At 40.6% G+C, this 26,702-nt stretch overlaps 1 protein-coding gene across 1 annotated transcript; it reads right to left on the bottom strand.

Annotated features, from left to right (window-relative positions):
* Nucleotides 1-5,635: 5,635 nt before the first annotated feature.
* Nucleotides 5,636-26,443, bottom strand: DBX2 (developing brain homeobox 2). The gene is made up of 4 exons (XM_058022884.1): nucleotides 25,964-26,443; nucleotides 13,987-14,082; nucleotides 9,320-9,507; nucleotides 5,636-6,984 (listed from the first exon to the last, which is right to left on the bottom strand). Exons 1-4 carry the CDS (start codon nucleotides 26,295-26,297, stop codon nucleotides 6,664-6,666), a joined length of 939 nt encoding a protein of 312 aa, XP_057878867.1. The 5' UTR covers nucleotides 26,298-26,443; the 3' UTR covers nucleotides 5,636-6,663.
* Between the last annotated feature and the right edge of the window lie 259 nt (nucleotides 26,444-26,702).

The following is a 26,702-nucleotide window of genomic DNA, read 5'->3' as shown; positions in this document are numbered from 1 at the left end:
CATATGTGTCTCATAAAATCTACAAATTTTATTCATTTTGAATGCCCTTTTATATCTGTAATGGCTTCACTGATTTCAATAGAAACTCCTAAAGAAAAAGTTTGTGAAAAGTAAGTCAGAATTCTGGTCCAAACAGCATTTCGGTCTAAGGGCTGCGCAGTAAGTCTCTTTCCCATTCCACATGCTGACACAGGTCTTGGGTTTTACAGTAATGATTACAAACTCCATTGCAAATAAAAATATGAAAGCTCTCAGATATTTTATGGAAATCACATTTTCCTAGCAGCAGGGTGGTGCTGCTGGCTGTGCATAAAACAAAACTTCTTGGCATTCAGAGCCTGAGACAGTTGAACAAGTAGATATAATCAACATGGATTTATTTTTAATATTCTTGACTTTTTACCACTAAATGCTCTTTTCTGGCCTTCCATGATCTTGATGGTTGCTGACAGTAGCAAGAGCTCAGGCAAGCAAGAACAAGGAGTAAAATGCTGATGATTATTTAATAATGATACTAAATTTGGGCTTGAGAAACCTAGCAGAGAAAGATGTCAAAGAAGCATTTATGCAGACCAGAGAAACAACGTTTTGGTTACATGCCCGCAACTGCAAATATCCTCAGATATCTCCTGTCAGGTAGATGGCGGCTGTACTTGTGAGTGTTCACAATTCACGTCTGGTCCCTGCTGTGCCAGGTATAGTAGAAAAGCAATGGGCTACATTGTGCTTGCCCTGAAGAAGTTATAGCTGCAGCTCCTTATGCAGTAAGATACCACTAACACACAATGAAATAGCAGCATTCATGGGTAGATTCTGGGGAAATTCTGGAAACAACACGCAGCTCCAAAGAGAGCAAAGGAAGGCTCCTCTGAGCGAACAGACAGAACCAGAGGGGGATGCCCACAGTGCCTGCATCCAGCTGCGATCCCACAAGATGCAGCAGCAATTAATAACGCGCCAGCGAGGGGTCACTGCTGGCTCCCAAACGCCGCAGCGGGGCCACGGCGCCTTCCCTGCGGAGACAGGCGGGTCCCGGCACACACACGGCAGCCGCCCTGCCGCAGAGGCGAGCGGCACAGACACGGCGGGGGCACCGCGCCCAAGAGGCTGACGGCGCGCAGCTCCCTCCGCACCGCTCCCCGGGCACCGCGCACGGGGCTGGCAGGGCGGGAGGCGGCCGTGCCCCCCGGTCCTGCTCGGTGCAAGTAATGGCAAGCGAATTGCACGGTGACTCAGACATCAGCCGTACCCGCAGCCGGCAGGACGTCCCAAGGGTGCAGCTGAGGGTCAGGAGGAAAACCTTGCAAACGGAGCAGGTGATACAAAAAACTCTCACCTCCGTCAAAGTGCTGAACCCTGGGAACGTTTTACTGTACAGAAATGTGAAAAGAGAAAATGAGATAGTGGGTGGCGCACGAGGAACAGTGCACCGAAGTGTTATTCACAGTCATTCATCCTCATTAGTGTTATATTTCAGTTTTGCCTTTGGCTGAAGCGAGGCACGTTGGTAAAACAAAAGCCTTCCTATATTGCTGGCATTGCTTTGCTTCCTCTTGTGATCGAGGAAACAACTGAGCAGTGGGCTGAAAAGGGCATCCTTTTCTCTGTGGCCACCGATGCCTAAAGCAGAAATACAGCCATGGTTGCTTTCTGCACAGGGGAATACTTCATCTCCTGCATGATTTCATCCAAGACAGCAGCATTACTGGTTAGGAGAATTTGATCATGTTAAATTGTGTGCTACTATCAAAAGCTTTGGAGTTTGATAATCCATCACGTTTATATCCGAATATTAATTTAGGAGAAACAATTCTGTAAATTAACAGAGAATCAGAAAATCAGGATTGGCTTCCAGTTAAGCACAGGCATCATGTACAACAAAAAGGGTAAGTAATGGTATCGTTTCCATTTGTAAAACAATCTGTTTCCATTAAACTTTCTTGCCAACCAAATAAATTAAAGACTTAAAACATCTCCATTGTTCTTCAGACCTTATTCCATGAAGCACTGCAGGATAATCCCAGAATACTGACATTTTTGTATAGTCCAATCTTTTTTTTCAATTATTAGAACTGGCTTTTGCACATCAGTGATTTCCTCATCATGTTTCCATTTTTTCAGAATGATGAAGGATACAACAGAGACACTCCCAGTGACTGAAAATTTATTTTGTTCCTTTCATAATGCACTAAATGGTACATAGAGATGTTATCTTCTGACATCCCTGTCCACCGTGCCCAGCTTCAGTGCTCAGAATTACAACCAATATAAAACCAAGGAGTTGCCATTCTCTGGCCATGAATTTTGGTGCAAGTCTGCATGGGGGAACTTCAGACCCAGGTTTAACTATCCCAGTTTAACTTTCAGTAAAGGTGATCAGCAGTCACCACGTACATCCCTTAGAAGCACACTCACTTTAAGACTTCCTCAGTCCACAAGAATTTCATCCACTGTGAACCTTTCTTTATAGGGGCTTTTTTTCTCTGCAGGTCTCCCTGTGGTTCAAAGCTGAGTCTTAAGTTAATTGGACTCTAATTCCTCTCTGTTCCTTTCTAAAGGCACAGGATTTACAGCTATCATCATGAAATTGGTTTGTCTTTCCTTCTAGTATGTGAAAATCAGTAACAGTCTAGTTGGTAGAGGGTGCTGAAGCATGTGAATGCACTTAATTTATGTCAGTCTTTTGACTGCAGAACATACATTCATCAGAGGAGCTGCGTGGCTACAGTGAGAGCAACTGGTATTTAAAACCCAGTACTAGTAAATCACAGCAGATAAAACAAATCTGATGTATTACTGCAGCTCAGGAGTGACATTTGACCTTTGTACTACTGTTCTGACATTGAAGTTAGTTTTGTGCCTTAAAGCAGCCCTGTTCTCAGCAGATCATAATACTTGATTCCTGTTGGGCAAAGGATCAATAAAAACAAGGTAACTTTCAGAATAATATGTAAATATATACAACTAAAGTTTAAGTGCTGACACATCTATTAAAAATCCAGTTTCTAACAATGTTATATGAGGTGCATGGAGGAGCTAGCTGGTCTTTCATGTTCACAGGCTCACAGCTATTCACATGCAGTAAAATATGACTGTGACTGTGTCTGATACAGACTGCAAAAATCTGCATTGTGATACATTTTAAAAGTTCAAGAGCTTCGAAGGAAATCAGTAATGTCTTCTTAGGTATCAGGGGAGCTCCTCTGCCTGTCTTTAAGAACACACATTCAAGATCCACATTCAGACCCGTATGGATGACCATCAATAGGTGGGATGAGAAAAGTCCCTTCTGTTCCTGAGGCTGCTGGGCTGGGCAGTGAGATCTCTGTGTCAGCAGCACAGCCTGAGAACATGGAAGTTCACAGCCTGGTTAACAAAGCGAGTACTGAGTCTCAGCCTTTCCTCTCTGTCCTTGTTGTATTCTGTATTACATTAGCATTGATAAGCTGCCAGAACAAACAGAGAGGTGCCCAGTGAGTATAAGTATCTGCTTTGTTTGCAGCCTCTGAAGAGATAAGGTTTTTAACTGTGGTTTGCAATTTGCAGTACCCGAACTCTCCCCAGTCCCAGGATCTCAATAAATGTCCATCATAGTGCTCCACAGCTGGTAACTATAGTCTCAAAATGCTACACACAGGAAATACCTCAAGTACCCTACAACCATGCTGCATGATCATCCATCAGGTCAAATCTGTGAAGACAAGTAGCACATTGCTGGTTTTAACCTAGGTGTCACTGGTATCTACCATCTCATTCCCTCACACCAGCTGCACTACACCTTTCCCCTTTCCCCTCTGCACTGTGAATCTTATGAAGCAGTTCAAGTATCTGCTGGGCACTTTGCATACTTGTGCTCTCTTGGTTCTTTCTAAAACGTATTTGAAGAGACCGAAAAGACTGGCACTGTAAATATATTTTTGTATTTGTACAGGGTGCTATTTCTCATTTACCAAGTTTTCACAGTATGGACTGAAGAGAAACTTCTCCTTTATTTAGCAAAAAATCAGAGGAATCAAAATTTTGTGTTTAATGGGCCTAAATCATAATTTAATCAGACAATTTTAGATATAATTCAAGATTTGGATGTATACTTCAGGGTTTTTTAAAAGCTTGGTCAGCATTTTCAGACAAAGAATCTTTTATCTGGCATACTGAAACTTCATTCTAGCTGTAAAGTAAGAACACTGATAGGAGGCGTTAAGAGATTTGGAGAACCTTGAAATGGTTTAAGTTTTAACAGGCTACAGTGAAACCAGAATTTGTTGAATTTAAAACACCTGTAATATTCCAATTGTGAAACCAATGCTGCATGAGCCTTGCTTGATCTTTGCCTCAGTGAGACAGCTTTCAGATGTACTCTGTTCAGCACATCAGCTCAGTTTTGACAGTAGTTCACATTTTGTGCTTGCAACACCGTGAACTGAAAGAATTTCCCAAGGAGCATTCTGAATCACATCTCCCATTTCCAAAAGTGTTGCTTCTAGCACTGAGGCTTCATTGACTTGCGGTAAAATAGTATGAGCAGCTGGGAAGGCTCCCTTTCCATTAAAGGTGAGATTAAAACCCCCCACCACCCCACCATACAGATTTCCTCCAAAATGGGAAACACTGATGAATAGATGCACACATATATACCATCACCTGATCATTAGATGGTACTCTGGAAATACTGCAATGCAATTTCACACCCATCTGGGCTACTAACCCTAGCTGGTTGTTCAGGCAGGAGCTGGTCAAACAGGGCAGGATTTCAACACCAAATTCATCCCCATGTGTACACAATCTGTCTGTTCTCCTACCCACCAAATTCTTCTTGCACAATCTGAGTTGGTTTTGGGATTTCAATTGCAAGAGAGGAATAAACTCCTCTCATTACTGACTAGTATATAACATGTGTTCAAGGGCTTTTTGAGGGTAGGTGTTGAGGCAGCTTACACTAATGAAGATTTGTAAGTGCAGGAAGAGATAACTTCTTAATTCTTCTGTAATTAGTTTTTTTCTTTAAATCAAGCAGAGGAAATCACATGCAAGGAATGCCACATAATGCAAAACTAGGACTGCATATTTGGCCACTGAGACAGCAGGACATGCACAAGGCAAGGTACAAAACTCACCTTATCGTGCATAAATGATACAAGGATCATCATTGCAATCTCAAGTCTTTTAGCTGCAGATGTATCCAAACTTCACCTCCCAGATAATACAATGTAACAAGGGGAATAGTAAATCATCTATCAAAAGGTAAAACATTAAATAACAACTTACTCTACAACAATTGCACGGTATTTTGGAAGATGTACAATACACTTCAAAATACCTGAAGCTCAAGGCAAGTATAATCAGAATAATCAGAAACATTCAAGGCATGTATGATAAGAAAAGCCAGACTAGATTATGATAATCTTTTGCCTATAAAATGTATCAATGACAGAAAGAAAATAGTCCCTATAAAACCTATAATGTTCTCCATAAGGTTTTGCCTGTAACATAAAATATCTTTAGTCTCTCTTCTCAACAAAGGCATCCATAAATGGATGAAAAAGAAAATGAATGCTATGCTCCCCTTTTTAGCTATAAAAATTTGTAAATAAAACAAAGAAAGATACACCTAAATTCATAGAATGACCTCCTTAAATTGGATTAAGCAAGGAAATAATTTTAAGTAGCTTTAATAATATTCAAGGCAACTTGTTTTATACAGAATGCTGTCCTGTCTTTGATACAGATATATTCTAATGCGTCCTTACCGGCACCAGCTTAAACAGCAATAAGCCAGAAATAATGCTACTATTGGTACATCATCTCCATAAGTAATTTTCTGAACTGGCTGTAGTAGCAATTTTTCCAGTTATGGGTGTGTTGTTTAGTGCATTTTTGGCTACAATTCTGCACACTGTCATTGCAGTTTTGAAATACAAAAGATTCTACCAACAGCCAAAAAAAAAAGACACCGCAATTCAAACTTAAGAATGCTAGTAGATTCATGCATGGACAGAAAGACAGAAGCCAGAGAACTGCACTTTCCAGTACACACACTCATCAGAGTTACTTAAACATGGAACATTTTAGGTTGGTTTCCTTTTAATATTGCATAACTTTACCGAGGTTATCAGTTCACCTGTGACACTTTAAAGCTAATTGAATACTGACATAGGTGAAGACAGATGGAGAAAACACACCAAAATGCTAGTATTTGTCCATATGAATCTATTGTGTTATTTCATTAATTTCTAAAAGAACCCAAAACCACTTACTGTCTTGACAGAAGAGCTCTTTTTATCTCATGCACAGAAGAAATTAATTGGTCTGACTACAATGAGAGATAAAAGTGATTCTCTATTAGGGTATTTTTAACTAGCATCACATACAATGCAGATGTATAAAGCAGAGCACAAATTCAGATTCATGTTCTTCACTTCATTTTACTTACCATCAGTTCCTATTTTACTTTTAAGGTCAGTATAAGAGTGGAAAAGACACAAGAAAAAACTGAATATTGAAGAATACTTCTTTAGTCATTAGTTGTTTGTAATTTTAATGGTGTTAGACTTTAGCATATTTTTGAAGCATAAACTAGTTAGCTTTACAATGTTCAAATATTGTTAATCTTAAAAGACTGCTCATTTGAAGCCTGAACTCTCCCACTCCATTTACAAACAGCCCCTACTCTCTTACACTTGATGCCTTGTTTGCAGTGTCTTGGTCAGGATACAAATAGAGTGGGCTCTGCAATGAATTTGCTCTTGGAGGTGGTTGTGTAGTAGTCAGTCTTTCAGAATTTCCTGGAGAATTCTCCCTCCACCTTGGACTTGCCTGCTCTTCTGACATTTCCCACACAGATGGGCATGGAGAGGTAAAATTCATGGTGGATCGTGAGAGGTAGTTCTCCTGAAGACCTTCTTCTTGGAGGCACCTGTTAGAAAGCACTTCTTTTTCTTTGGAGTTTCGCCATTTCATCCTTCGATTCTGAAACCAGATTTTCACCTGTTTGCAAATTAACGAGAGTTTATTATTATTCTTTGCTTTAAACAACTTTGCCCTAACAAGTGGTTTATTCCTTTCCATCCTCTTAGTTTCATTATTTGTTATCTCAGTAGAGAACCAGTGAAGCCAGCTGACTGACATTATCTTAGGATTTTCCCATCACTATTTACTACACCTGGAACAAATATTCGCCTTGACTTTCACCACCTACAACAGATTACTTAGCTTAGAGAGGAAAATGGACAGCTCAATAGCTAGGGATAGAAGAGTTTCCTACAAACAACATCCTTCTTGACAGAAGAGAATTCCCCGAGAAAATTAGTATCATCATTAAGAACTAAGTGATATGACTAGTAGTGTGAGGGCCTCTATTAAGCAGAGGCTGTAAGAAGCATGACTGTCCCCTTCACAAACATAGCTAAAATCAGCTTGGCCATACAGAAAAATGTGTTATGACGCAGGAGACAGGATTGAGGATTCAGAGACATTTTGTCTGCCTGAGTACAGTTTTCCAGGAGTTGCCTAGAACCCATGTAATTTTGAGATAAAATCAACTTTTCAAAAACTTCGAGTTGCAATTCTTAACACAAGCATTCAAAGGCATTTATGAAATGCTAGGGAAAGCTTGGGGGAGAATACAACCAGGAACTGGTTTTACATGAAGAGAAGAAAGGTAAAGGTGATCAATCAAATTATTCAGATTAGGTTCTCTTTTCCCTTAAACATTTGCATTTAGGTCTAGTATTCAGATACTTGATATGAAGACAAAGGTATGAGAATCATTGTCTTAGATGACAGGTACTGTTCCTCCAGCACAACTGATCAGAAAATTGAAGAAGTAACCTTCACAGCAACTTCTCTTCCTTTCATGGGGTGTATAAAAAAAAAAATGAGTATCATCTGGTCTGTCACTATCATAAAACTATATTCTTGTAGTGGTAGTGGTTATCTATGTATCATTACATTATTTTTTACACACCCAAGCTCTTGAATAACATGACCACAGAAAGTAATCTCAAGGAAATAACTGTAATACTAGGAATTTGACTACATTTTGGGAAATACTTTAGGCAGCACACTGGTGAGTGCAATTGCACATTTTGATTGCAATAGTTTTACTGCAGAGATTACAGTTCTGTACATCACACGGAGAAACACAACACTCCGCTTTTGTGTTTATTGTTGCAGTGCTTGCAACAGTGTCAGAGTCATCGGGTTGCAAGGAACCAGCACAGACCACCAGATCCAACCTCCTGTGCAAACTAGAGCCAACTGCAAAGTTAGATCGAACTGTGGAGAGCCTTTTCAAGTTCTGAAAATCTCCAAGATAGAGATGACAAGAGCTCTCATCACCACTCTCAGGCTTTTCTGTCCCCAAGATAGCTTCTGCACATGTATCATAAGCACTTTCAATCCTACTGCATTCAAAGAAACAAAATTGTACTGTCACCTCTCAGTATATCAGCTGCAATCTTGAGGGCTGCATCTACTCCAGCACCTTCAGAATCCTACCTGTCAGCAACTACCATGTTAATTTTCTGCTGCTACATGCCCTCACAAACTTTTCCCCCCAGCTTCTTTCAGATTTTGTGCTCCTGAAGCCAGGCATTTTTCCTATGTTTTTATCTGCAGATAGGCGAGGGCCCAAAGATTCCCAGTTGTGCCACTGCTGCTCAGCACCACTATTAATGTAGCTGTTCAGGCACAACACCTAACGGGAGGCATTGGACCCTCAGCTAAACTCTAAAATCCTGCAGCAGACCAACACAGACTCATGCAAAAAATCCCATGAAAAGGGAACTGGCAAGTAAAGTGGGAGTGTTTTAGCAGGTCACCCTGCAAAGCTTTATTTCTTATGGTATCTCTCAGCTCTAAACATATCTTTCTTTGTGCAGTCAAGTGTCATTCCATAGGGATGGTTGCCTGTCTGCTGCAGAACAGTTCCAGAGGAAGTGCTGTTGACTGCATTGTCCCTAGTTGTTCATCTGTGAGTGCAAAGGGTGGAATGAAGGAATGATCTATGCGCTCATGTTTTTGCCTTTAGAGCAGAGGGATGGAGCATAGTTCCCTACCCCAAAGCTTCCAAGGGAGCTCTGTCAGACAGCAAAAAAAAAGGGAGTTGGAAATGAAACACAGAGGTCATGTTTCTTTGTATGAAAATGACGCCATCAAGTTTTGAATGTACACAAACAGAAAATAAACCAGGAAACTGTTCAAGTATTCCCTAGTTTTAACTGCCATTGCAGGTAAAAGAGCTCAGAGCTGCCCCTCCACTGTTCAACTTTCCTCCTTCAAAGCCATTTTAAAGATTTCTCCCCAAAAGTACATTTCTTACCTGAGACTCCTTTAGACCCAGGTTAAGGGCCAGTTTCTTCCTGTCTGTTTTACTAATATACTTCTGCTTTTGGAACATTTTCTCCAAAGCTTTCCTCTGGTCTTCAGAAAAGACAGCTCTTCTTAATATGCCTCTCCGGGATTTGGAGTTAGACTCCTGGGTCAGAAGAGGCAGCACACTTTCCTCCCCTGTTGGAAATAGATGAGAATTTTCCAAAACATCTAGCATATATCAGAGAACTATTAAGTGCTGTTCATTATAATGGTTGCAGACTCTTGTCCCACTTTTGATTTGTTGGTGTTATAAGTGTGTTGTAATGCTTCAGTCATGTTCAGTAAGGATTAAATCCTCACTTGGATATAGAGGTGTTGTCAGTAGTCAAGAGTCTCCCCCTGACATGGTACAAAGAAAATCAGATAAGTTCATAGAGGAATATTAGGACAGAGCCCATGCTACTGCAAAATTCAAATATAGTCAGGGGGAAACTTCACTTTTCTTTGCCTGTCATCACCACTGAGTAAGCTGCAACAAGTTTTCCTATGAGTTTATTTACTCCTTGTGTGGAATGTAAAATGAGATAGAAGTGGTCTGTAGTAGTGATTCAAAGAAACAAAGTAGGCTTTCCTCTATTTTTTTTAACTAATGAAAGAGTTTCAGAGTGATCTATTTCTCAGAAAATCCCTGGTCATTCACTTAGTTATTCTGGAAACCACAGCAATTTTTATATTAGAGGATTTGGAGACTACTTGGACTTACTTCTTTCAGCCTGGTTTCTAATCCTTTGACATCTCATAGCAAGTCCTGGGAGGGCAGCTCTCAGTGTATCGAATCACATCCCCTAAATGCACGCCTAGAGGGAGCCCTACCCTGGAAAACAGCCTCAAAGCTGGGGGACAGAGCTGCAGTGAAGCAGTAGAACTGTTTACACAAAGAGCACAGAAACCCCAAGATAAATCTCTCGTGTTCCTCACACCCAATAAAACCTAAAGCCATAGTGCTTTCCCATGCTCCCTCTCCCCTAGAAAGATATGGTGTATGAGCAGCAGTCCTTGGTGAGGCTTTATATGCACCCAGCTTCCTCGAATACTCAGGAAGCAGGAGCAGGGATCAGTTGAATAGGGCCCATCATCAAGCAGGGCATGTGATATTTAGGGAGATGCAAACAGGCCACGAAACAGCTGCACTTTGGCTCAGAAACCCATGCCATGGCTGTACAGCCACTGGCACCTACAATCTTGCTGTAGGAGTGGCAATTCAGATGCAAGCTGCCCTCCTGCTGCCCACCACCTTCTCAAGTCCAGGGGCCTAGACTGCCCTCCCAGCTTATAGTTACAGCAGCAGCAAAGGTGTGCTGCTGCTCAATTCCTACAAAGGATATGACCATTTTCATATCAAAGCCAAAAGCAAATCCTCCCTGAAAATCAGATTTTCTAAAATACTAAACTTTTTTTTTTGTGTAGAAGTCTATCTATTCTAGTCAGCTGTAATGGGGTGGGAGGGAAATTACATACATTTTTTCAATTGATATAGTGCTCTTGAAAATACTAATGAAATCCAGATGCAGCTTCCACAAACTGTCCTTGGGGCTACACCACATTTCAACCCCAGTATATTATACATACATACATGTGGGTATATGTATCTTTAAACACCCACAGAAAAACAAACACACATATATTGAGGGTATTGTAATATAATGATGAGAAACTGAAGTGTATATGTGTATGTCTTGCAAAGTTGACTAAATACTTTTGTAGCCATGTGTTACTAGTAACACATGATATTGATGTAACTTACACTGCCCCTACATCCTGCTTCCAACTCTGATTGATTAGGGTCAGATTTTAGGATTCCCTAAAATAAAACTACCCCTGTGAAACATTACTGATTTAGAGCCCATGGCATTCTGTCAATTTTTTTCTTGCACTTTTTACGTCAAGAAATCAAGATGTTTTTATCTGGCACTCATAAAAAATAATTATTATGATTTGCAATGTTACAGTATAAATAATCCTTAATTTATACATATGTACTTCAATTTTCAAAATTATATCTAAGACCAGATACAAAAATCATAACCTACTGGTTAATGTCCTGATATTTATTACACTGTAATACACAGTCAGACTTTATCCAAATCACAATAAACCATCTGCAGAAAAAAAGTAAAAATACCACAATGGAAGGGCAAGCCAGGCTGATATTTCTCTGGGGACTTCAGAGCCTGTTCATAACCCCCACTGCATGCTCCAATCACACCTACAAAACTGGGAGCAAGCTGGGACCCTTCCCTCCTCATGCATGTTTTCTCTTTCTTCTCAAACTTCGTGAATTTAGGTACCTTTTTCCAGGTAGCCTCTGAGTAGTTTCTGCTGAATTGTCAGCATTCTCAGGTTTAGTGGAAGGTACAGTCTGAGCCAGCAGCAGAACTGGTACCTTCTCTCCTCCCCACGGTGGGATGAGAGACACCAGCAAGGGAAGAGGCGTAACAGGGCTGGTCCTCGCCTCCCGGCCTCCGCTCCACAATGGAGTTGTCAGCCAAGGACAGAGGACGCCAAATTATGTGACCCCTTAAAATTTGTCTTGCCTGGTTGGTTGTTAACAGTCAATCAGCAAGGAAACAACCTCCTGCTGGAGCCTCAAGGCACCAATTAATTCCAGTTCAGGCAGTATGTAGGGTCCAGCTTAACACCTATATTAGACTAATAGTGAGGCATCTTTACACTCTAAGGCACAATATTTGATGGATTTTAAAAGATTAACTGAACAAAATTTAATGATGAGCAGAATGATCAGAAGCATTAACAGTCTATGGAGAAAATATCTGAAACCTACCACCAAGTGAGTAGCCTAGAGAATTTTTTTTTTAAATAAGCCATATTCTAAAATGCACTCCAACTGTTACACAGAAACCGAATTTCTGTTTGTGGATTATAGACCTTTTCAGTGCAGCAGGATAGGCAGTCATTTATACATTTCAACAATTCCAGCAAAATTAAATATGTCAGTTTGCAGTTCATCACTCTGAACATGCAGCAGGTTCAGTGTTCTGCTCACATAAATGTGACCAACTATTTCCTATGTTACTGATTTGATTTTTGTTAAGGCTTTCCTTTGTATCCTAATATATAGTGATAAATGTCCCCTTAATCTGTGGAACAATCTTCATTTGCCTTCATGGCAGAGACCACCTTGAAGGAGCAAGTAAAAGCTTTAGTCATGGTTTCCATTTTTTCATTAGAATTCAATACATTCTAGTTAAATGGACAATTAATAGGTCACTTCCAAAATAGTAGTGTATCAGTCCTGGTTAATAAACAATCCCCACAGTTGATAATGGGCCTATGTATTCAGCAAGTCCCTGTATACACTCAGCTCATCCACTAAATCCCTTTTCAGGTAGACAGGGTTATATGGGAAGATGAGCTAGAATGAGTCTATAAAAGTCAGTTTCATTCACTGCTTTATTTTTCAGTCAAGTGCTTTAAATGGTGTCCAGAAAATCTCTTGGAATGTGAGACAGGAGAAAAGACTGGCACATAGAGTATTGCTTTATGGCCATACAAAAGGGCAACTGACCCTTGCCCAGGCCTTTTCAATGTGAAATGGTTCCTAAAGTTCATCTGCACAGTGAAAAATTGTGGTGAGGTCGCGTGTGGATGAGTAAAGTGAAAGTGGTGATTGGTCATGGTGCTGTCAGCCATTGTGGGAGAGCCGAGGCCATGTAAAACGCTCTGTGGGAAAGTGTCAGCCCCCTAAAGAGGTGCTCAGAAACTTGCAGCTCATTAAACTGCCAGCATTTGCTGCCTCACTTGTCAAGAATCATTCAACTTAGCAACTGCCCTCCTGAAACATTCATAAAAAGCATGCACTTTAGTCAGGAATGGTTTGAATGCAACTGTCATAAAAAAGTATATGCCAGAGCACGTATAAGTTCTACTTTTCATTTGGATTTGACAAGAAATTTGTGCTTTTCTTTCTGTTTTGAAGAAAGAGGGAATGCCCCTTCTGTTTTCATTCCTGAGCCATAAGCACAAAATCATGACTGTCCATTCTTACAACTTTGGCTTGCCATCTTCCCAATCAAGGTTAAATTTAGTTTTGGATTAACTGAATTCTTAATCCTGAATAGATAGTGAACACTTGTCAAAACTCTCTTTAACATACTTCTTCAATTTTTTACATTATAATTAAAAAGAGAAACAAAATTAAACATGTGCACACATTTGACTACTACAAAAAGAATGATTGTTGTATTTAAATAATGCTAAAGCTTCCTGAATCATAATCTACACCCCTAATAAACATTAAAATGCAGCACACATTTTACAATCCTCCAGCTCTTTTCTTATTTGCAAATGTTTATTGACACTGATTTTTAAAAGAGTTACTGATTTTAAAGAATTGTTTCCAGCAAACTGAAAACAAGGCACTTTCCTAGGTTAGCCCTGTCTGGGTGTCTCAATGCCATTAGAAACCTCTCACAATTGCTCAGTGTACTTAAGTTTGATAAATCTTTGGAAACCTTCTGAATAGGATTGCTGTGATTTTACTAAGGAATTAGCTGCTGCCATTGCATCACCAATTAGTTTTCCAGAACACATTAAATCCTGCTGCTTCGGTTTACAGAATAACTCAAGCATTACTGATGAAGCATAAAAACTTACTTGGAAAAGCAGTGGGGGATGCAGGGTGCTGACAGGACCCACCGCAGCACGCTGAGTAGAATGGTGGGGCTCGGAGAAAAAAGTGTTTGGAAAGAGCTGCAAAGAAAGCATAGATCTAATTGGTTATCCATTGAGCTTAGGTGATATTCATAACAACAGTCCTCCAAAAAGTCAGTGTGTAAAGTCCTGCCCCACAAGTTCTTTTTCCTTTTTTCAACATGGTGATATTTTTAAGGCAAACAATGATAAACCAAGTAATTGCTCTTTAATTTAGCAAGGTTATTTTACATGCGTAGCTTAGCTATAATATGCAAAACTCTTCCTATATTTATAAGAATGAAGCTCTACAGACTAGAAATTTCCTTCTGTAATTGCTGCAATTATGGGAGTTTTTCTAAATATTGGTATTGAACATATTGTTTCAATAATATGTTGTTGAAATAATGAGTATAATGAATCTGAAAGTTATGTAAAATAACTCTAGCAAGCATGTCATCTTAAAAAAAAAAATCAGCTGGCACTCCAATGCTGTTAACAGCACTCAAACCAATAATGTCCTCAACAAGAAACCTTTAGGAAGAAAATTTATAAAATGCCATGAGATGAAACAGCTGAGCTCTACAGGCACGTACTACAAGGCCTGATTCTGTTTCTCTGACTGTCAACTTAGTCTTGCTGGGCAAGTGCTCTAAATTTAAATAAACCACTTGCTGAAGGCTCTGCTTGATACAACAAAAAAAATCTGCAAAGTCAACTCACAGTATTAGGTAATATTTGGTAAATTTTTTACAGATTTTTTTTTAACTGCAGTCTCTCATATCTAAAAAGAACTTCCAAATCATGGAAAGCTCTTAATTATCTATTTATCCCTTAATTTTTTCTATAAGGCTCATGGGATTTTCCATTAATCTTAATTACCTACCAATTTCTGCTTGTTCTAGTCAACTATGAAACCTGGGATATTTTTTTGTTTTGAAAAAGATACATCATTGCTAGAACTGAACACTTGTAAAATGTGATCAGCATCAAAACATCAATGTCACTAGATGTGACACATTGGTTTCGGCACAAAATACAGGCTCTAGAGCCTGTACTGTAGTTGCCCAAATCTCCAGAAAAAAAAAATTAAAATAAAAAAAAGTAACTGCAGACTTGGGTACAAAAAAAATAAAAGAAATCAACAATCAAAAAGAAAGATAAATAGATAAATGTAGCTAAGCCATGGTGCTAGGTTTTAAAAGTTTTTCAAGTGCAATTAAAAATAAAGATAATTCAAAATTAATTTTCCAAGTATGTATTAGGACCTCAAAATAAGTTTCCTGACCCTTAAATTTGCTGCTATCCCAGAGTAAAAAAATTATTGCTATAGAAGTCTAACTCTAAACATTTTTTAAAGTATTAACTTGCAATTGCTGGCTGATAAGCATTTTAGTAGTACAGCTTTCTATTGAAATTTTGCTGTTTCTAATGACATACAAATTAATTGCCCGGTTTTGAGGCATATACTTGCAAAACATTTACAAAAAAGAATGATTTACACCAGGCATTAGCATTCTAAAGGTTCTTTTCCACACAAGACCACCAAATGTGGAACACGTCCTTAGAAACTTAAAATCATCAAGAACGTGCAGCCAAATCCTACCTATCCCATGTATCCAAAGGGTTTCAGTGCAACTGGTGAAGTGTGTAAGCTGGAAAGAATCTGAGTGACACAAAAAGCACAGGAGCTGTGGAAGATGAATATCGGCCAACCTCCTGGACATTAGAGCTCGTCATTGACAGTATATTTTATCCTCTGAAATTCCCAGACTCTCAGGTGAAGGAGCTTTTCCTCCCTTCCTTGGTAGACTCATTCCTTGTGCTTTTATCACATTTCCCTTACAGCCAAGTAAAACTCTCCACCTCTGAAAATACAACTTAGAATACAGAAGACGGCACACTCCATTCCTTTGCTTTCTTCTTAAATGCCTTGGATATTCCTTGGCTGCCATAATGTCCTATTCCCTCCAATCATTGCTCCAGCACCTTATTCATGCCACACAATTTTTGTCAGACATGTTATCCTGTCCTTGATATTCCCTCTTGTAGTTTCTTAACTCTGTCCAGTTCCTTGCTCTGTTTTTATAATGTGGGGTTAATAATGGCATGTGAGAAAAGCAGAAGACACCTGGATAAATCAGAATTGAACAAGCTACTGACTCAGATAGAGAGCATGTTCCTGCAAGTAATGACAGGAATAGGAAAGGACAGTTTCCTCCACTCACTACATCTCTCAACAAGTAAGCTGCAAGCATAAAGGTCTGAAGATGGATCACAGCAAAAACTTAAGCAAATTCTTTGCTTAAGTAAACTCCAAACAAGCAATATATTTCCATGGAAGTTGCTGACAATGATTTAATACAGTAGCACAGTACCATGATGCAAACAGAAGAGATCTTGATCCTAATTCTGCTCAAGTTGATGGAAATCAGGAGTCTGGCTTACCTGGGTATTTTACTTAATTCTTTCAACCAACTGCTGCTTTTTTTGCCTGCAGGGCATGTATCTCTATGAAGCAGAACATTTGCTTAAGAAGTAAGATGCAGGTGAAATCCTCAAATCCTACTTTGAACAAAGAGGTTCCTGAGCTCAATTCTCAATATTTAGTCTAGATCCTGAGTAAAAAACAATGCCATGATGTCTCTCTATGCCTATAGCCAACACGTATGTCCAGTTTGTAACCTTTTTTAATGTGCTGCAGCTATACTGATGCACAGGTGAATTCTACCTTACATACATGAAACTACACCCCTTCATCTACTGAAGCTGTTGCACTCAAACCAATGTGCAGCAGTTCTTCAGAGTTACATCAGTAAAAACAATGTGACATAATACAGGGATACTCAACCCTGTCTTGGGAGTTCTACATGCAGAAAAATGTTAATGCTTCAACATATCCTTATATTTTATACAAGTATATATAAATATATGCACTTATATTTTTTATCTTCAATAAAAAAACCACAGTTCATCACATTAAATGGCTTCCATTACCTGTAAGAAACTCCATTAACAGAATTAAAATTGCCTAGAATTATGCTGAAATTGTACCTGAAGAAATGGCATAATACAGTTTTGAGAACAATATAGAGGAAGCACTACCCATTATTTTCTTTTCACATACATCACAGCAACTCTATCAATATCTGTTGATCAAGAGACCTAAAGCAAATGTTCTTTGCTGTTCACATAAGGCTGAAAATTGCTGAGATGTCAGAATTATGCCAATTTTTGGCCAGAATGAGGTACACAGTAAGCAAAAGGCAGCTGTGGCTCCCAGAGATATACAGGAACTTAAAGCAGGGGCAAAATCCTAATAATTTGTATTCAGGACACTTAAGCCTTTTTCTGCTTTATATCTTCATTTTATAAAACCAAGACTGTGTGGAATTGTTTCACAAGACTCAGTCTTTACAGGTTTAGCTTCACACATGCATGAAAAGTATCAAAGTGTAAGTGCCTTTTGGCACTCCAAAAACTGTACTATATGCCTTAAAAGAAAATGTATTGGATCATATATACAAAAGTATTAAATACCTAGGTTATGGGGGTATTTCATAAAACAAATACTTTTGACACTGGTGCTGTATACAAATTCTAGTAATAGTGTTCACTACATTTATTGCAGTGAACAGAAATAATTTTACAGAAAATAAAATAATACTAAACATGTAAATGGACCTCAAGCTTATCTAGTGCTAAAACTCAGAAAGCATTTCAGATACTAATATCTTAAAAGACACTGTCTGGTCTGAAAATATTATAAATTCAAAAGCCTTTCCATTAGAAAAGTCATACTGACAATGGGATCAGAAGTTTTCCTTCCAACTATCCATCATTTTGAGAGTAAGGCTCCTAAATACAGTCCAGCTCAGTTATGCAACTTTGAAAATGGCTTAATATTAAGAAAACTGTTTACTCTTTCTAATTCTACTGTTGTGAAATAACTCAGCAAAGAGTGTAGGCTAACAGCCATCAGGAAAGTGGGAAGGGGTGAAGGAAAAATGGCTATTAAGGGACAGTGAAACTGATGGTAAACTTCTGGTATTATCCATACAGGCTCCTTCACTGCACATGCTGCTAGTCTGTGGGGGGTTTTAAAGATAACTGATAAAAATGTGGTATCAGCCTGTGAAGAGAGCTGGAACACCTCCAAAAAGATTATTCAGAAAACTGCCTAGAGCCAGCTAACAAAACTAACAACAGAAGCTGAGAAACCTCAAGCTGCGTGAACACTTCAATTCTCCAAACATGCTAAGTCCACATGAACTGCTTTCCACCATGATGCCTAGGATCCAGCCCTTGCAGGAAACTTAAATATATTATCAGTAAAGCTATTATATATCATCTGAGAACTTTGGATGGTTATGGGCACAACTGGAATTTCCTACTTACATCCATTCTTGGCAATATTTAAAGCAGGCTTTTGCAAAGCTGCAGGGAAGTGTCATGTCATGAAGAGTTCCCTGAAAGCAGTCCAGCAGTAGCTCTGCCAGCTTAGTGATCCAGCTGAGCTGCATTTCTGCTCCCAAACCACAAGCCCTGGACCTCATGATGAGTCACTGCTCTTTCCCTAGCAGTTACTGTCTTTACAGTGCAACGTTCCAGAAGCAGTTGTGCAGCCCCAAAGCATTTCAATCAGCTGAAGAGGAGCCTCCAACTGCAAGAACAAAGCAGCAGCCACTGCCATATCCCACCCAAAAGCAACTGCCATCACATGGAAGTGGAAAAACTTCCTGCAAGAGCCTGTGGTGAAGAACCACGCAGAACTGGCTTTCCTGCACTCCCAAAGAGTCCATTTGCTTTCTATTTATTCCTGTAAAACACAACCACATGAATGTTCAAAGGAAGTCAAGCCAAACGGGTAAAGCAGAGTAGCATGCACAGATCAGTTTTTAAAAACTGCCAAACATTCAGAGAAAGAGTTTTAAAGTTTGAAATATATACATTTTTAATTTCTACACAAAACATGGATGCAAGGAGTGGGCTTATATTTTTATGCTGGGTCATGGTGGGGCTTTCAAAAATTGGCAGAGCAGCCCCCAAAATGGGCTTGAAATGTGCTAACAGCATAATCATCACTTGCATCTACAGCAATGTAATGGTCAAGAGCATCACAGTGCAGATTATCTGAAACCACACTAATCACTGTCAGTTTTCAGAGGCATCATTCACATGCCTAACTATTATGTTGTAATTTGTTGTACAGTATTTTCACCACCTGAGGAAATATGCCAGCCTGAGGCTGGTGACAATACATGGTCAGATCTCACCTGTACAACCCAAAGCAACAACCAAACTCCTCAATGTTTGCCAAAGACTCCATGGGTACCCTGATGTCAGGAGTAAAAGTGGCTTTTACCCTCTCCATGCCTCCTACACAGCCTCGCTATTGAGAAGATGGGAATCTACCTGTGGATTTACAATTCTTTTCTGGCTTTGTCCTTCCTCAGGATGCCCATGTACTAGTGTGCCTCAGCACTTTATGACTACCAGTTCTTGTCAAAACAGGCATCACTGTCAGTTCTCTGTCTAAAAGTTCAGTGTCTTGCCCAAGTTCCTTGTCTGGGCCTCCTGTTCAGACAATGAGAAGTGAAGCTCTCTGTTATGAGAAGCTCTACATAACAATTCATCACCTTAAAACAGACACAGAAGGTGTCTCTGGAGGCATCTCTCTCTATTGACTACAGCTTAGACAAGACACCTACTTTTTATTAAACAGCTGAATTGCCATGACATTCTTCTTGTCCCTCATAGGTAACATCAAAAGAATACTATCATCTGTACAGCCATAAAGACTAAAAAATATAAAAAATTCAGCTAGAAAGTCATTAGTTATTGTCTTTGATTTTCAACATATTACAATTTGTTTAGAAATTATTTCCTCAACAAGCATAGCAAAATTAAGGTCAGCTGCTGCAAGTCAATATTTCACTGGTTTTTCATTGTTGCAGCACTAATTCAAAATTGTACAAGAGGCCAAAATGCACCATTTACTCCTGTGGTATGCACTGATTAGCCAACTTTTTTTACCTGGAGCAGTCTTTACTTGTTGCAGTATTGCTAGCCCCAAACAGACAAAAGTCCCAAGATAATACAAACAGTGTTAGAATAAAAAATAACACATGGCAAATTCTTTCTTCTTTTTTTTTTTTTTTTTTTTTTTAACATAAGGGGTTTAGTATTTTTACATTTGTACAAGGAAATACTTTTTCAAGTTGAAACTTGAGATATTCACATAGTCACAAGGAGGTAACATTCTCACCACACATTCAGAATACCTCAAGAGAATTATGTGCTACAACTGCAGACAAAAGCAGCCTCCCATGAAAAAATTTCATAAGCTTTTCAGTACAAAGCAAAGGCCACTTCTCCAAAGCGACAACTCACCTCAAAGAAACACAGTCCAGGTTACTGAAAATATTTGGATGTATAATTTTATAAATATCAGAGTCTACATAAAAGACATTTGAAGCAGCCTCTTACTGCTTTACATACCTGCAGTTGTTTTCAATTGGAAAAAAAAAAAAAACAAACTCCCCTTTCTGCTGTGGGGTCATGACTGACCACAAAACTACCATGTAAAACATCAATTATTTTGCAGAGCTGTTTTATAAAAGAATGCAGAACACCTTCAGAGAGCAAGGGAAGCAGAGAATTTTTGCCTTGCAAAATTTAGGAGGATTTCTTAACAGAAAATAATAAAGACACAGTATAATAAAACCTGAAATCTGCACTTAAGTTTGCCTGATGAGATTAATCCTTAGCACAGCCATGTGTTTTCTAAAATCATGAGCAATATACTACAGGATTTCAGAAGACCAGCTCTTTCTGGTGTACAAAATACATTTCACAGAAGTTAATTCAGTTACTGTAGGCATGACTGATTCCATGGTTTCAACTCAGTCAATTTCTTTTGTACAAACTCCACCACTTGTCTTCCTAGTGCAGCTCTGAGATCTTCTGGTAGTATCTAAGTCTTGCCAAGGACCCAACTCGGGACCCTCTTCCTTCTGAGAGCCAGCAGGGCGAGAGCAGCCAAAGGAAGGAGCGGTGTCCAGCCAAGGCTCGTACTCCTCACCCAGCACAGCCTGCCACACTAGCGGCTGCGTCGCAGAGTAGCTGGCACTAGGCTAGCTCTGGCAACCTCACAATGAGGACAACAGTTTGTCCTTTAAAAGCCATTTTGCAGCCACTCTTAAAATATGCTGGGCATTCCAGACCAATTCTATTAAATGGCTCACAAAGTTAACTGGAAACAGGAAACGTGCTAGTCTGTGATTTCTAATACTTACAAAAACTTCTTTGCTTCCAAAGACAAACTTTCAAAACAATTACAGTGTCTCAGTGCTCCTGGCAATCAGGGAATAAGAAAGGATGCCAAATAGATCTCCCCACCTTAAAGAAGCTTTCTATCTCCAGAAAACACCAACTAAACAAGAAAATCCTAAGACTTGTCAGTCAACTTGTTGCCCGAGTTAGATGAGTCAAGACAAAACATTGGGCTTTTTCCTGTCTTTTATTTTACTGAAAGCTAGTGTTACATGTCGTTTGAGGACACACCCTGGCTGCCAGTTGGCTTGGAATCAATAATTAATAAGCATTAATTCACTAAGAAGAGGTCCAAAATTAAAGAAAAAATATCACTTAAATTTCAGTAATTTGTCTCCTAGTTGTCATAAAGAAACACAGGACACTTTATTAAATATGGGAAATAAGATATGTTTGATTCAGGATAGAATTGGTGGCATCACCTGAGAAGACAAAAATCGACATAATTTTCCAGAGGCTTAGCCTGCAGAAGACTTGGTTTAATTTCCTTGCAATGCTACCAGTTATCTGTATTATCTCAGGTGAGTCACCTCATTTGGTTTTGCTCCAGCTTCTCCTCTACGCAATAGAAATCTCTCCTATCTCACTGGCTCAATGTGATGATAACTGCATCAAAATGCAAAGTACCCAAATGTTACAGAAAGAAAAGACACATTGATAGCACAAATGTATCTGGATATGTATAAAGTACATCTATGGATGCTTACTCTAAGTCCAATTTATATTTACTATATGGTTCTTCTGTTTTCTTTTTTGTTATGCTTGCTGTCCTTCATTCTGCTCTCTTGTATTCTGATGCTTTAGGCAAAAATCCCCTAAGATAAATTTCTCAGCAGGTTTTACAACGGAATTATCTCACTGTTTGTTTTGCTGCAGTTTTCAATTTCCTTTCTCTGTTCATCTACAAAAATGCCAAAATTAAAGCAGAAAGCCACATTCTTGCCACATGACCATATTCACACTGTACAGCACTTCCTGTCAACCTCCTCCTGGACAAATGACTTAAGAAGAGCAGAGATATTTAGAAAAATTATTTCAGGTAGCAGAGTAACTTTACATTTCCCAAGGAGGTCACTCAGCTCTAGTGCCAGCCAATACATCTGGAAACTAAGTCATGAGGAAATATTTGAAGTGGACCTCTTTACAGCACCTGTGCTACAAGACACAGCATCTCAGCATCCTCACATCTGATTTTTATGTGTCAGAAAACACTGAAGAAAACTGTCAAGTCTTCTAATTTATCCAGAATATAACAATAGGCTGGGAGTCAAGGGACTGAAACTCAGATTAACAAGAGGAAATTGAGGACAGCACAGAGCAAAGGGGCTTCAGAAGAAGTGCAAGAAAGCCTGTGGGAATTCCAAGCCAGTATAAATTGGTATACCACTGCAGAAGGCTCATGAGTTTACCATACAGCAGTAATGCTCCTTCTGCTTTTCTTTCCCAAGTTTTATGTAACATGCTCTTTGCTCATGTTCTTCTTAAATTAAACCAAACTAATTTCCAACACCTACAATGACTACATTTAATTTTTTTAAATGTATATAGTGATGGAAAGTGATTATTTAAACTTTCACAGACAGCAAATATATTTATTTCTACTATGCTCATTAGATGATGTAATATTTAGGGTGTGATTCTTCCTGAGTTCTTGTTCACTTTTTTATTCACAATAATTTTGTAGGAGATGTATGTAAAATACACATGCAGATAAGCACTTGAAATAGTCCAACTAATACTTTGAAACCTGTAAATTATGGGAAGGAAACTTGCTGATACAACTCAGTTGCTGAGGAGTTACAAAAGGAGAAATTACCATGATGAGATAGCCCAGCTCAAGAATGCCAACCTGGTCTCTTTTGCCACCATGGATAAGCATTTTCCAATTTACAGAAAGAATATAGGATCTACATTTGTTAGCACTTTTATGTTAAAAGGTACCCTAAAATGGAGTGGTTTATTCAAGTCTTCCCTTTGTAGGTACTATGGATATATATTAAAAGGTTCAGCTTATTCAGTTAAGTCTCTGGTGTGATTTTATACTTCCTTCTTTTTGAGAACTTCTGGTGACCTCACCAGAATTTGGGACAACACAAGTAATATACTGTTTCTACTGTTTCTAAAAGTCTGGTACTTTTTCAATTTCTTTTATTTTTTTTTAATTAAAAAAGAAAAGAAAACTTGGCTTATGCGAAGGTAGTTTATTAGGGAACTTTTAGTCCCTGCATGATCTATAAAGCACTTGTTAGTTCAGAAAGATTTTTTTGAAAAAAAAAAAAAAGCTTGCATTATCATTTTCAATCATCTTTTTAAAGACTTCGAGAAAGATTTTCCAAAATGCCATGTGATTTTGGGGTTCCAAATATGAGCTTATTCTTGAAAAAAAAAAAATCAGTAAATTAAAAAACCCTACCTAGCACAAATTCTTAGTCAAAATATCTTCATTAGTCCCTGAAGGCTAAAATTTTTGTTCAGCCAAAATGCTCCTTTGCCCTCTCACTGTACAAACAAGAAACATTACATACAGCCTGACCACCCCAGCCCTACTCACAAATGCAGTGTCTGGTCTGAACAGTTTCCTCAGTACACGCCTACACTAGAGACAAGAGACTCCTTAGAAACCACAAACTGGCTCAGCAAGACAGTTCCAATCTAACTCAAATTTATGAATGTTGAGACAACTAAGTGTCCTCATCACTTTAAGATGTACAAGTGAGATCAGAATCAACAGATCCCTGTTAGAATATAAAAGTCACTGTCACAAGTGTACAGTCACAGGAGAATTTTCTTCTGGGTGCACGATGAATGAGGAAATACCAGTATTTCTCCCTGCTCAAATCTAACAGCCTGGTGCTTTTGCCAAGACCTGTGGGAGCTGTGGAATCAGAAGAAGCATAGGACTGGACTCCAAATCGCTAGGCAGACCTAACATACTAAAATCACAACTACTGCTATGGGTCAATCAAAAGAAGAAATAATCCTGGAAACAAACATTTGCAAAATTTGGCATTCAGGAACTTCTGCAGCAAATTACCCACAGTTTTTTAAAACAAACAAAAACCCAGTCAAAAAAACTAACAACAACAATAAATAAAACCCAACAAAATACCTTTACTCTAGCAAGTAAGAGTGCTGGGGCATCTGCTATCTTCTCTCTTTCCACAAATAAATACAGCATTTTCTCCAGAACTTTTTTTCAGGCTAAGGGCAGGCAGGGATAATATTCATCGAATTGCAGGAAGATGATACTTGTCCCTGTTCCCTGGCCTAGCCTATAGTTAGTTAAACACGTTTAAGTAACTGATATGCTTAAGGTGCCACTTACCTGAGAGGTCAGGAGTATTCAGAAACCTTAATGTACACTTTGACTCTTTCCTGCCTTTAAAGTACATAAGGCTAAAGGATTAAATACTACTTTGGAATTTGAAGAACAGTTTGCAGAATCTAATTGAAATAAAAGTATGTTTGAAAAGAAAACAATTTCTTCTGTTTTTAAAACAAGCCTTTTGGTTTCACATCTCAAATAAATACAGTTCTGCTTGTCTGATTTTCATTTTAAACGCATTTAAAACTGTACTACTGTAAATAAAAATTCTTAAAATACCGCATAATATTGGAATAATTTATGCATTCTAACAGAAAAGCAAAATACTATATAGATAGCGAGTCTAATACCAAATTTAATGAATTTACAACAATCAGTTCCATGACTAACAGAAGTATACATTTCTTAAAGTATGTTGCTCGTGCCCAGACAAAATGTATCTATACGAAAATCGGCACATTCAAGAAACCGATTGGGTTTTGGAAACCTGTTTGTTTCCAATCCTATGGCACGGATTCCTGCGGGCCCCCGGCGGCCGCGAGCTGTTCCCCACAGCCCAGCAGGGCGCTGGCTCTCAGTGTGACACCGGGCTGATAACGCACCTTTACACCTCTCTAAAACTTTTTTATTTTCCCCCCGTCCCCGGTTTTGTCAAAACTTCCAGAAAACTGCCTGTTCTACGCGGCTTAATCCTCCTTTTGGCAGGAGGAGCCGGGTCCTCCACGCCTTGCTGTCCCGCAAAGCAGGGCGTGTAGAGAAACGAGCAGCTGCCTCCCGAGCTATCGCTACTTAGGAGACGGGACTGCTCTCCTTCCTCCCAAAACTTGGAATTTCAGACTTTCCCGGAGCGCCTGTTGGCGGCGAAGCTTCTACCACCTCTGGAGTCTGCGGGACGTCAAGACCTGAAAGAACTGCGATTAGGGGCGTTTAACAGCACCCGGCGCGGCCATCGCGGGGCTCTGCCGCGCTCTCTGCACCCACAGGTGCGCCGCCCGCCCGCACTCGGAAGCCACCCCCCGGCGCCCCGCACCACCCGCTCCTCGGCGTCCCGGTGCCAGCGGCACGGCGAGACCCTCGGCCGGAGCCCCGGGCGCAGCCCCCGCCGCGCCCCGGCGGCACGGCCCCACCGGGGCCCGGCGTCCCGCCGCCGCCTGCGGGCTCCTCGGAGCGGCCGCGCCTCTCCTGCCGCCGTGTCCGCCGTGCGGAGCGCGGGGCCGAGCCCTCGGCGAGCCCCTCGGTGCCGTCTCCCGGCGGCAGGACGCGGGAGGGGCCGGCGCTCACCTGTGGCTGCCGGCGGGAAGATGCCGCCTCTCTCCGCCGCCGCGGCCCGCGCTGGCGGGCGGCCGCCGTCCGCCGCCGAGGGGTTGAGCACTTGGAAAGCCCATCTTGCCGGGAAGGGACCGCCCGAGGGGTTGATTTGTTCCGCCGCGGGGCACAGCTTGAGGGGCACGGGGTTGGCGGGGAGGGGACGGAGCTGGGCAGGGCTCGGAGCCCCGGCCCGCAGCAAGTTCTCGATGAGGAAACTTTTGCCCAGGTTGCCGAAGCCCGGCGCCGCCGGCAGGTTGAGGAGAGCCGAGGAGCCCACCAGGTCCCAGTAAAGGGCGCTGGGCAGCATAGCGAGAGTTTGTACCCTCCTCGCCCTGCCCAGCCCGGCCCGGCCGCCGCGGCCCCTCACTGGGCTGGGACGGGGCGCCGGGCTATGGGGCCGGGCGGGCTGGCGGGGCGCCTCCCCGAGGGCTGCGGGGAGCGGAGCGGACGGCTCGGTGAGGCTGTCCGTGAAGACGCGGCGCCTCTCCGCCGGGCTGGAAGGTGTGTCCAAGCGCATTCATTATGTCAGCCGGGGACGAGGAGTGATGGACGCGGCCAACAATGCCGCCTTGCCCGGCAGCCCCCCGGGGAGGGGGCAGGGCGGCAGCCGAGGTGGCCGTCCCGCCGTGCCCGCCCCGACATGGCGGCGGGTCGCGCCTCCCGCTGAGGGTGCACCTGTGCGGGGACGGCCGGCGCAGGGAAAGGCCGCTGG

This window comes from Melospiza georgiana, chromosome 4 (genome assembly GCF_028018845.1).
Source record: "Melospiza georgiana isolate bMelGeo1 chromosome 4, bMelGeo1.pri, whole genome shotgun sequence".
In the NCBI taxonomy this organism is placed as follows: domain Eukaryota; kingdom Metazoa; phylum Chordata; class Aves; order Passeriformes; family Passerellidae; genus Melospiza; species Melospiza georgiana.
Note: the sequence above shows the minus strand (reverse complement) of the source record. Positions and strands in the feature narration are given on the sequence as shown.